Source organism: Echinops telfairi, unplaced genomic scaffold (genome assembly GCF_000313985.2).
Source record: "Echinops telfairi isolate 266 unplaced genomic scaffold, ASM31398v2 ScPeMD7_7468;HRSCAF=8506_0, whole genome shotgun sequence".
Lineage (NCBI taxonomy): Eukaryota > Metazoa > Chordata > Mammalia > Afrosoricida > Tenrecidae > Echinops > Echinops telfairi.
Window position 1 is genome coordinate 30,966,112 of NW_022111369.1, and position 12,669 is coordinate 30,978,780.

General features: G+C 43.9%; 1 protein-coding gene across 1 annotated transcript in view; it reads left to right on the forward strand.

The window, feature by feature from the left end:
* The window catches only part of LOC101648250 (estradiol 17-beta-dehydrogenase 11), a 47,131-nt gene extending 36,297 nt beyond the window's left edge, over window positions 1–10,834 (forward strand). The window contains exons 6-7 of the mRNA XM_004703418.2: window positions 7,950–8,066; window positions 10,120–10,834. Coding sequence (XP_004703475.1) covers window positions 7,950–8,066; window positions 10,120–10,210 — 208 coding nt within the window. The 3' untranslated portion in view covers window positions 10,211–10,834. The remainder of the gene's footprint in view (window positions 1–7,949; window positions 8,067–10,119) is intronic.
* Window positions 10,835–12,669: the final 1,835 nt, after the last annotated feature.

A 12,669-nucleotide genomic window follows, 5' to 3' on the forward strand; every position in this document is an offset into this window, starting at 1 on the left:
TCTGTGACGGGATGTCCTATTGTCTACAGATGGGTTTTGGTTCTCTGCTCCGACCCCCCTCGTTCTCAACAATACGCTTTTTTGTTGTTGTTTTTGGTCTTCTGGTGCCTGTTACCTGATGTTGTCAACACCTCATGATCGCACAGGCAGGTGTGCTTCTTCCATGTATGCTTGTTGCTTCTCTGCTAGATGACTGCTTATTTAACTTCAAGCCTTTAAGACCCCAGACTCTATATCTTTTGATAGCTGGGCACCATCAGCTGTCTTCACCATATTTGCTTATGCATCATTTTGTCTTCAGCGACAGTGCTGGGAGCATGAGCATCACATAATGCCAGGTTGTTAGAGCAGTGTTCTTGTGTTGAGGCAGGGGTTGAGCAGAGGCCCAAAGTCCATCCACTTCTTCAATGTATTGCCATATAAACATATGTATATTGGCAAACACCTCTTTTTATGAATTCATGTATTTACATAAGTACACTCCTATGTTTATACCTCTATCCATAGCTTTGCTTCCTAGATCTTTCCTCTGGTCCCTTTTACCTTCCTCCTGCCCCACCATCATGCGAACCCTTCTTCTGCCTCTTAGTAATTCCTCTCAGCTAGAATGCTGTTGCTCCAGCACCACCGGAATCACTACATCCTCTTCATTGTTGTTTTTAATTCGCTAGCTGTTCCTCTGTGTATGGCTTTGTTTGCTCACCACTCCTTTCCCCACCTCCTCCCTCCAGGTCCCTCTGGAGCCTTCAGTCCCGTTGCTGTCTCCTTGGGCTTACTTCCCATGCCTATCTTACATTGGTAGGCAAAACAGTGTTTACAGAGGCAAAAAAAAGAAAGATAGAAAAGATTGAATAAAAAGAGGAAAAAGAAAAAAAGAACTAGCAACTCTCTCCCCCCCAAAAAAAACACAGATAACTCTAGGTCTGTCTACTGACCTTTATGACTATCTCCCCACTGGTCCTGGGTGGTTTCAGGAACTGCCCCTCCTAGTCTCAAGTCAATTTGGAGGCTCCTCAGGGGCTTTGTGGCTTTACTTTGCTCCTATTGCTGGTCTGTTATGCTCCCTTCTTGGTTCACCCCACTGTGGTGGTGGTCAAACTGGACCCACCCCCTGCCATGTGTTCCCAGTATTATTGTTCTCTGTCATGGTGTGCTCCACTGAGGGGACATCATGTCTTGCGCTGTTGAGTCCCTACAGTCCTCTCTGTGCCTTAGCAGCTCTGTGCAGGGCCACCGGCCTCAGGGCTTGGTGGGCCAGTGTGGAGTCTTGTCCCTCACTCTCTCTTCCTTCTGGCTTTGCTTCTGTGTGGGCGTGGTGGGCCGGCCCCTCTCCCCAACCTGTAGGCTTAGTGTTGTCCTCTGTAGCATATGCTTCTAGGGTGGGGGGAGGGGGTGTCCGTTTGGCTGTGAATGGGGCTGGTCCTGTAGACCTCTCTGATATGAACAATTTTAAATGAAATGTCTTCCAGCTATAATTTAATAAGTCAATTAATGATAGAAGTACTGCAGCTTGGTCTGAATGTATTGAGTTATGTGCAATTGGGTGTTCTGGGTAACTTTTTTTGAGAGGTAAGAGTTATTTTTCTGGAACATCCTTCTAAAATGTTTATTTTCTTACGTGGCACAGACACCGTTTATTATTTTTTTCTCTGAAAACTAGGAGGGTATTTTGGGTCTTGGAATAATAGCCGCCTTTCATTGCATGGTGTGCACATCATCTGTTCATCGTCCCACTCAATCAGTATAGTACCCGGAGGGTGTAGTGTGCTAGAACCAGCTTCCAGGCATTCAGTGATATCATGTGGATTGACTGAGATCAGGCATGAAGGGCATACTTGTTGCTGCTGGCAGCTACTCTCAAGTCAATTCCTGGCTCATGATGACCCTGCGCACAAAGGAATGAAACCGTGCCCAGGCCTGCCCCAGGCACTCAAGCAGACCATTTTAATCCATAACAGTCTCATTATCTGACTTTTTGCAGATTGCCAGGCCTTTCTTCCTACGTTCAGTCTAGGAATCGTACTGATCTCTGTTCAGCATCGTAGTACCATGCAAGACCCCCTCCTGGCAGACAGGTGATGGGTGTGCCTGATGTGCATTGGCTGGTGATGGAAGCTGGCTCACCTGCATGGAAAGCAAGATTTCTACCACTAAGTCAGCAACACCCCTATGAGATATTGACCAATGCATGACCTCCATTTTTAACAGTTAGAAAATCAAAACTAAACCAAACAGCAACAAAAAACCCTGAGCTTTAAAAGAATGGAAATGCCTGCCCCCAAATTACGCAGCTGACTTAGGTAAGTGGTACAATAAATAATCAAACACAGGTATTCTGCCTATAAAAAGTACTTCAACTCTATTAAACCTGTTCATTCCCCGCATGCATCTCAGTTCTCTACCCTAATAGATTGGCCCGTATGCTAAATCCATTTTGAACACTTGCTTAGCAAGATTTTCAACTCATATTAATATCAAACTGTCAGGGAAAAGAAGGCTTTTCACTTGCTGATGTCTCAATGATTGGGACTTTATTCTGCCAGGAAAGTGATTTCTTTGTTGGCTGGGGTGGGGCAGGGGGGCACTTTCTATTAGTCTGCTTGAAGAGACATGATTTTGGACATTAGACTTTGCTGGAAATTCTTCAACTGGGGGTAAGACTTAGGGAAAGAGATCAAGTGCATCAAGACCGTTTCTGTTCCTGCAGTGCCATTGAAGCGCTAGGCTGGAAAGATTACGGTGGGAAAGAGGAGGCGTGCCTACTGTTTACACAGGTGCTTGGGAGAAGGCATGGGCCGTGGGAACGTGGGAGTCTGGCAACAATATGCTGCAAAGAGACTTTCTCTCTGAAGACTGTTCAGAAGAGCAAGCATTCTTTTCCTGGATTCCCTCCTCCCCAGGACTCGTATCTGCCTGCACCACAGGATAAGGAGCCTGGTTCTCCTCAGACTTCCCTAGCCTTTGGTTTTCATCTCCATTGCACCAAAAGCCATTTCGCTCATTATTTTATGTGCTCTCTTTGACACCTCCAACTTTTAAAATATGTAATACTTTGCTTTGCTGCATTGGAAGGGAAAGAGAATTCTAATTCTATTCTGCGCTGAGATTCAATGATTATCCCATGCCTACAGATACGCACAGTAGAGTGCAATTAGTTATTTGATACAGTTCTCTGAGCCATAGTCTTTGTAACTCCCACCAAACTACTTTTTCCGTGATGGGTCTGCATAAGAGGAGGTGGGGAAGACGCTGATAGGTTTGCAGGCTTAGTTATGAGGGATGGTTCCTAGGCTGTTTTAGTCATTGTAGTTTTCTAGGAAAACAAAACAACAACAAAATGTCAAACTCACTGCCATCTAGTGCCTTCTGACTTATAGCCATCCTGTAGGACAGAGTAGACCTGCCCCTGTGAGTTTCTGAGCCTGTAAATCTTCTACAGAAGCCCAAAGCCTCATCTGTCTCTAGACCAGTGGTGCTCAACCTTCTTAATGCCGTGACCCTTTAATACAGTTCCTCATGTGGTGTTGACTCCCAACCTTAAAGTTATTTTCTTTGCCAATTCGTAACAGTAATTCTGTTACTGTTATGAATTAGGCAACCCCTGTGAAAGGGTCATTTGACTCCCCAAAGGGATCGTAACCCACAGGTTTAGAACCCCTAGAGGCTAGAGAATCAGCTGGTGGTTTTGAACTGCTGGACTTGCCTTTAGCAGCTCGATGCATAACCCACTATACCACCAGGGATCCCTGCGGCTTTATATTGTTGTTGTTAGGTACCACCGAGTTGGTTCCCACCCACAGCGACCCAATGCACAACAGACAAAACACTGCCCCATCCTGCTCAATCCTCACAATTATTTGTGCTGAAACCCATTGCTGCAGCCACCCTGTCACTCCATCTCATAGCGGGCCTTCCTCTCCTCCGCTGCCCCTCTGCTTCCCCAAGCATGCTGTCCTTCTCCAGCAACTGGGCTCTCCTGACAGCATCAGATTCTTCCCCGCACCCTGGTTGTTTTGTTCCTAATGGCTGAAGGCTGGATTGGTCTCGTGGTTTAGTGACTTCCTCCTGACAATTTTTCTGCTTTTGTGTTGACACAAAAGCATTCCTTAGCTTGTGGTCAGCTAGGATTTGGGTAGGTTTTCTTGAATGCCACAGGGTGAGAAAAACAAGTCATCTGCCACTATCTTTACAGATCAGCTCTGTGATGTATTTCCCACTTTCTCAACGCACAGCCAGACCTGCACTGAGCCTAGAGGTGGGCATAGTTTTATTTGGCTCATCTTTCCACCCCCCTGGATTTTCCTCCCAGACCTTTGGCTCCTCTTATATGTCTCCATCATACTTCCAAACCCCAGGCAGCTGGTCACTCTGCTGCCCTCTGAGATAGAGTAGGGCGAACAGATAACACCTTGTGGCAGCCTCTCAAGTAGCCACTACCTAGGCTTGAATAATTTGCAAATAGCCTGCTTTGCTCCCTCTACATCCAGAAACCAGGCTCAGGCTACCCTCCTTGAGAAGACTGATCATGGTAGGTCGACAAAGGAGCCCTGGTGACGTAGTGGTTACAAGGAGGGAGAAAGACAAGCTTGCCACTCCTGTAAAAAGCTGTAATCTCAGTTTTACCCTGTCCTATAGGGTCGCTAGGAGTCGGACTCGACCAGATGGCAATGAATTTGACAGTGAGTGGTTCTCCAGTAACCACAATTTAAGTCAGGGAGTTAAGTACAAGCTGATAGGAAACCGCAGTGTCCCTATCGTTTGACTTGGCCCATTTCATGATTCAGCATTCACTTGGTAGCTGGAGACTTGGATTGGTTTCTGGAGCCTGCCAAAATTTGCAAGGTAGAATTGTGATAGTTGGGGGAGGGAGAGGGAGGAAGCATTATGTTGGTGCTATACTATACCCTGACTGGCTCATCTCTTCCTTGTGACCCTTCCATAAGGGGATCTGTAGACAATTGGACATCCTCTATCATTAATTTTTAATCTATGCTCTCTTCCTGTACACAATTATTACACCCACCTTTCTGTATAATACTACTTTGCAGTTTTTCCTGTCTGACTTTACAGATTTTTTTCTTTCTGTGTTTTTGTATTCGTTATAAAGGCAACTCAGCCTTTTCTTTTTTTTTTCTTTTTTCCTTTTTTTTTTTCCTTTTCTTTTTTAAAGTCCACAGTTAACCCTACATCAGTTCGGTAATGCCCACATGTACACGAAAGTGACATTGATTACATTCTCGAAGCTGTGCCACCCTCCTCACGTCCTTTTCCAAAGTATTCCCTCACTATGAGGATAAACTCACTGCCCCCTCTGCTTCACAGCCGACGTTTCAAAGTGCTGTTGCCAATGGGATCTCCTGTCCATAATTATTTTGAGCAAAATGCTGAAGGCGGATGTGTCACCTATTATGATAAACATTACGTTCAGTTTGAAGATGCCCTAAAGGGGTAGTTTCCCTGTAAGTTTGGAGAATTAGCTCGGAGGCCATGTCTGACCTCTTGCTGCTACACACGGTGGGTGGAGAATCCAACTACACATCAGCCCAAGGAGGACACCTTTGAGGCAGAAACAAAAAGTACCTCTACCTTTCAGCCTTCTGTTTTGTTTTTTTCAATCATTTTATTGGGGCTGGGGGCTCTTACAAATCTTATGACAATCCATCATTCAATTGTATTAGGCACGCTTGTACATATATTGCCATCAATATTTCCCAAACATTTTCTTTTTAATCATTTTATTGGGGGTTCATACTACTCTTATCACAATCCATACATACACCCATTTTGTGAACCACATTTGTACATTCGTTGACCTCATCATTCTCAAAATATTTACTCTCCACTTAAGCCCTTGGTATCAGCTCCTCATTTTTTGCCTACCCTCCCCTCTCCCCCCTCCCTCATGAACCCTTGATAGTTTATAAATTATTATTATTTTGTCATGTCTTACACTGTCCAACGTCTTCCTTCACCCTGTTGTCCATCCCCCAGGGAGGAGGTTATATGTAGATATTTATAATCGGTTCCCCCTTTCCACCCCACCTTCCTTCCACCCTCCCGGTATCGCCATTCTCACCACTGGTCCTGAAGGGATCATCTGTCCTGGATTCCCTGTGTTTTCAGTTTCTATCTGTACCAGTGTACATCTTCTGGTCTAGCCAGATTTGTAAGGTAGAATCGGGATCATTATAGTGTTGGTGGGAAAGCATTTAAGAATTAGAGGAAAGTTTTATGTTTCATTATTGCTATACTGCACACTGACTGGCTCATCTCCTCCCCATGACTCTTCTGTAAGGGGATGTCTAGTTGCCTGCAGATAGGCTTTGGGTTCCCACTCTGCACTCCCCACCTCATGCACAGTGATATGATATTTTGTTCTTTGATGCCTAAAACCTGATGACTTCTGTTTCTTACACCAAAGGTACGTCTACCTTCCCCCCTCTGTTTTCTGTTCAGACACCACTAGCCTTCCCACAACCCTATTCTTTGGTGGGTGTGAGAGTCTGTTCCCGTGGACCTAAAGACAACACTCATGATCTTGGCGTTAATTAGGGGAGTTTAACAAGTTGCAAATCAGGATAGAAATGTGAAGGATACAGTTCTTTTTTCCACAGGGCCTCCTTTCATTCATACCAGTGGACAGTTCTCTTTGTGGTCCTCAGCCTTTGAGCCACATGGCCCTGTGGCCTCTGTCCCACTTGGACAAGTGTTAAAAGGTGCTTCCAGGAACCCAAGGCACACAGCTTAACTCACTGCATGGACCAGAAAAGCCACTGCATGTGCTCTGCCGTGTGCTGGGCTTTGGGTGCACCTGCCTCTGCTGCAGCCGCCTCTCCCACACATCATCTCAGGCGTGCTTTGTTAGGTCATCAGTTCACACCTAGTCATCGCCAGAGGAAAGATGAGTTGTCTGCCCCCGTAAAGTTGCACAGCCTAAAACCCTACCTACGGTTGCTGGGAGTTGGAACCAACTTGGTGGCAGTAGGTTTGGGTTTTGTTTGGTTATCAAGCTCAAGGACCAGGAACTGGGCACATGCCTATTCTATCTTGCACCCTCTGTCTTGTTAGAAATTGTTCATAGACTCTTAGTATAGAATAAAGCTTTTATGTTGAAATACAACCCGGGCAAGGGCAGCCTGCTTGGTAAAGTCGCAGGGCACCGGGAAGGAGGAAGGCCGTCAAAGAGAGGGGTTGACACGGCGGTTGCAGCAGTGGGCTCGACCATACAATTGTGAGCACGCCTTTGGACCAGGCAGAATCTTCCTCCGGGGTGAAAACAACTTGATGACAACTAACAACAACAACAACAACAAAGAAAGTGTGTCGTGTTTTCTCTCCTGATATTTATAAAAGTCTAAGGCTGACTTAGTCAGTTCTGATCAAGCTAAATTATGGTTTTATTGGGGTGAATATATACCACCCCCCACCAAAAGGCCATTTTAACATTTCATACATGTACAATTTAGTGACATTTATTTTGTTCAGCATGCCAGGCACCCATCATCATGATTTGTTTCAAAGTTTTCTTCTCACCTGTAAGAGATGCTCAGTGCCCCTCAGAAGCCCCTGAAGCAATGACTCCCACTTTCCCCTCCCTCCCACCCTGGAAACCACTGAGTCACTGTGAGTTCTGGACAGGTGCTGCCAAGAGGTTTTGGAGACCTAGGTACTCCTAAAATTGTCTTTTGGGAAAAAGGACTTTTAGTATCTCCCTCGCAGGAATAAAACTTCAATGGGATAACCTGTGTGGCATGCTTAGCACAGTGTGCAGTACATAATAAGCACTAAATGAGTGATAATAATTACTCAAGGCAATTTGTCATTTATTGGGCACCAGTGATTGGCTCCATGGTGGTAAGCGTGGATGATGCTACAAGCCCATTGTACTTATGGCTCATAATATTGATTTAGCACCCAACTATTCTTCTGATGGCTGCCTCTGCTTTCAGCTTGGGACCCACTCTAGAACCCGAGGAAGTGGCCGATAAGCTGATGAACGGAATCCTGACTGAGAAGAAAATGATTTTTATTCCATTCTCATTGTGCATTTTAACAATAGTGGAAAGGTAAGAGACAATGGGGGAGAGTCGGTTAATGTAGAAATGAGATTTAACTAGGACAGGTCTCTATGGAGATTTCCAATCACATCCTGTAGTTGATAAAGAACAATTGATTACATGAGAACCATAAGAATAGGCTGGGTTCGCAGCCCAATTCACTCACCAGCAAGGCTCCTGAGTTCACTGTGAGCACCCAGTCAGTGTCGCATGTCAATATGTAATACAATGAATACTGCAAGTCCCTGGGTGGTGCAAACAGCTAAGCACTCAGCTTAGCTACCAACCAAAAGGCTTGGGGGTTTGAATCCACCCAGAGATGACTCCGAAACAAGGCTAGTCCATCTCGTTTTGAAAGCTTATGATCAGTTCCACTCTGCAACCCATGGACTCACCTTGAGTTGGCAATTAAGTATGATAATGGATATTATCATACCAAACATTATTAGTAAGATCATTGTTACCATTATTGTCATTGTCCTGATCTCCTTTGTGACGTAGTGGGTACACATTGGGCTGCTAACCTCAAGGTCAGCAGTTCAAAACCACCAGCTGCTCCACAGGAGATAGATGAAATTTTCTACTCCTGTAGAGTTACCATCTCAGAAACCCACAGGGACAGTTCTACCCTGCCCTACAGGGTGGCTGTGAGTCAGAATTGACTCCCACGGCAGTGCATGAGACTTTTCCTCTGACTGCAAGCGTTTGATGTTCCGTTCGCAAATCCTACTGTAATGCCATCTGGCTCATCTCTGTAAACACAAGTATATATCTTGTTGTTACACAGACTTATATACTTTCTCAGGAGAATGAGAACATGACAAGTTACTAAATATTCTTAAGTATAGGGGCAGGGGGAAGAAAAAATATTATCCCTGTTGTTATGATTTTAATACGTCCACCCAAAATATGCATTGTAATTCCTAGCCTTTAATCACAACAGGACAAATATGATTATGAGACCAGTGTTATTGAGAAGAAAGCAAAGCAAAACAAAAGTCCAAGATAAAAGACTTTCATACCAAAGTGAATTCAGTTTGAATATTGCCGATGGGGTAGGGGAAGGCAGCGGGAGAAGATAAAGCAATGGGCTAGACCAGGGGTCGGCACACTTTTAAGGCAGAAGAACCAATCCCATCCCACAAAATTTCAAAAGTATTTGAGAGCCATAAATATATTTTTACAAACAAATGAAATCACCATTATCTAAATAATATCCCTTAAATGAATAATATCCCTTAAATGAAACTATGGTTGTTTTATGTTCAATTTTACTTCAGAGCCACTTGTATGGACCCAAGAGCTGCCTGTGGCTCTGGGGCTGCAGTTTCCATTTTAGCATGTGGGATTTCAACTCAAAAGCTAAATACCTTGTTCAACATTACACTCAAAACCAAACGTGTGTCTGCATTGTCAGTAATTCTACTTCCCCGTCTTTTTCTGGGAGTATGCTATTATTCGTATTCGTTATAAAATGTACTCTTAGCCCTCCACTCACTTCCTTTTCAATGTCAGGATCCCTTTTTTCAAACGCGCTAACAGGTCAGGGGTTCAGTTCTATACTCCTCCTCTGCTAGATTGTTGAAAGACGCCAAAAGTTTGGCGGGGAGAGGGGGGAATGGAATTAAAAGATCATGGAAGCCCCCTCACAGTTGTTTTTCAAACTAGGTATATATATATATTCAATATACCACGCACAAGTGAATTTCAGCCTCATTAAACGTCGGCCTCTTTCAATAGTCCAGCATGGTTACTTTTGACCATATGTGTATAATCAAGGTGCGAGTCATGGTGAAAGAAGTCATGATGTGAGTTTGGTAGTCCCCAGTAATTGGAAAATAATATAGTCACTCACTCCTACTTTAAAAAAGGATCAACCTTCCTTTTAAGAAGGAAAGGGACTTGTGGGCAGGACAATAGTGGTCACCACGTTACCGTTTCCAGTCTGTTCAGGAAGAACACAGATGGGGTTGATCCATAGGAAATTGAACATACACAGAAAAAGAAGATATTTTACAAATGTGTTCTTTTCTAACTGCCTGTCTATCCTGTTTTCCTTTAGGATGTTCCCTGAGCGCTTCCTGAGACTCTTAAGACGAAGGATCAATATTAAGTTTGATGCGATTATTGGATATAAAGCTAAAGGACAATAAGTGCATTTTCCTTTCTGGAAAACGGATCGGTACATGATTTTTAAGTTCATCAGTTAATCAGAATCTTACTGTGTATGTGGGCTTCTGCTTTTCCTGACTCTTTTTTTCCTTCCTTAGCATCTCTTGTGACTTTGGCAGTTGCCATTACTATGACTTGTCCTTTAGCTGAAGCTGATTTCACAGGACACAAGAGAGAATGGCACAAGAGTGATTTTATGGGGAGAAAACTTTTTTTTGCAATCATTTCCGAGATTTCTGGCTCATCTGAATGCTTTGCATAATTGTACTACAATTGTTAAAGATATATTTTTATCTCTAATTACACTTACATGTCATGTTCTTTCCTGTTCTACATGCACAGTCTACACATCTTTTTCCAACAGCTCACTGCAACAAATAATGTGCACACACATATAAATGGTGGCAAAAGTTCTGGCTCAGCGTATCCACGAAAACACCACGCACAAGTGAATTTCAGCCTCATTAAACGTCGGCCTCTTTCAATAGTCCAGCATGGTTACTTTTGACCATATGTGTATAATCAAGGTGCGAGTCATGGTGAAAGAAGTCATGATGTGAGTTTGGTAGTCCCCAGTAATTGGAAAATAAATCGTTCGTACTGTGCATGTGCTGTAGGCCAGGGTGCCACTGGTCCCAGGAGCCATGATGTTTCCTGTCTGTCGCGCTGGGAAGGGGTGGAATGCTACATACAACACAGCACATCAAAAGGGCCCCAGCCCCACGGCAAAGCCTGGCAGCAGGACCATTCAGGTTCTGACTGTTGGACATCTGGATGTCTTGTCAGACCGACCTCATCTAAGGGAGGGATGGATGTCCCCTCTGTCCCCATGGCTCTCCCACCTGCCTTGCCTCTGCCACACGGGCAGGAAACTCCCACAATCCCAGAGCAACAGCTGGTCTCCCCCAGCCCCCCAGCCCCAAGGGGCCTGTCTGAACTGGGTGTGCAGACTCCCCCATTTCCTGGATTGAAGACAGCCACCTTGCTGAGAACTGTTTCGAGGGTAGGGGAAAAATGATTTCTTCCTTCGTAGCAGAAGGCTGTTGGCAGAGCCAGGAAGGAATCCGGCCAGGTGGCTTTAAAACTCCATGGGCGGCGGCTGCAGGCCTGCTGCTGGGAACCAGCTCTCCACGTCAGCAGGCACCTAGATGAAGATACGACATGGAGAACAAACTATATGAGCTCGAAGTCAGCAACATGTGCAAAATTATTACTGTAGTGCACTTATGCGCACATAGCGCCTAGGGTATAAAAAGAAAGGTATAGCATACTCATTATTTGTGCAAAAATGCTGGAATCAGAAGCTTCTAGCTCGCTAAGTATAATGAAGGCTTGTATCATGTCACTGTTTCATATGATGTAAGAAGTACCTCTCAAATGCCGTAGCCTGCACTTTACTGCTGTGTTTCATGAGCATTACCTCACATCGTCGACAACAAGCATTTCAACCCAGGAACATGGGGACGGGCACAAATGGCAAATATGAGAACTTTGTTGTTGTTGTTATTGTTTCACTTTAGGGTTGTTGGGTGTTTTAAATCATTTTATTGGGGGCTCGTACAACTTTTATCGCAATACATACATGCATACATACATACATTGTGTGTCAAGCACATTTGTACATTTGTTGCCCTCATCATTTTCAAAACATTTGCTTTCTACTTGAGCCCTTGGTATCAACTCCTCATTTTAAGTATGAGAACTTGACTGAACTTTGAGGCAGAGAATCAGGAGATTCAAATGGCAGCAGTCATGAATGGATCATACTTAAACTTTTGGTGTTTCTATCTTCATTGCTTGAAATGTTTATTAGCCTTCAAATAAAAGACTTAACGGTCTTTTTTGTCTTTTTTTGAGCATCTGGAATCTTCATGATTGTCAGGCACCATGAGATGGGACTGTAAGATCAGACTTATAAATGGAAAGGTGGGTTCCTTAGGTTTCTCTTAGGGAACAATATTATCAAGACTATTTATATTAGACACACAAACTGAAGGTCTTTGTTCTTTAGAAAGTTCATAATCAGAAAACTTAAGGCAATTAGGTTATCAAACTTTAGGGTGAAAAACTTCAATCTACGTATATGCTAAGCATATACTACTATTTATTCAACATGGATCATTTCTAGTTCCTAAACATGTGACTTGTGTTAGCTCATTCATGAAGTTAAGGGATCTTATTAGGGCCACAGCAGATCAAGGATAATCTGTACAAGGAAGGTTTTCCCTATAGATTTTGTACTGTTGGATGTTAGCATAGATTCCAGCTCACAGCATTTCCATATGTCAGATTCTTGAAAAAACAAAACCCAAACTCACTGCCATCAGTCAATGCCAATTTATAGTGAACTGCTCCTATGAATGTTAGGGACCTGGAGCGATTTCCCTTTCAATAGAATGAGATCAAACACAAGGCTGCTATTCAGTGAGGCCTTTATTAT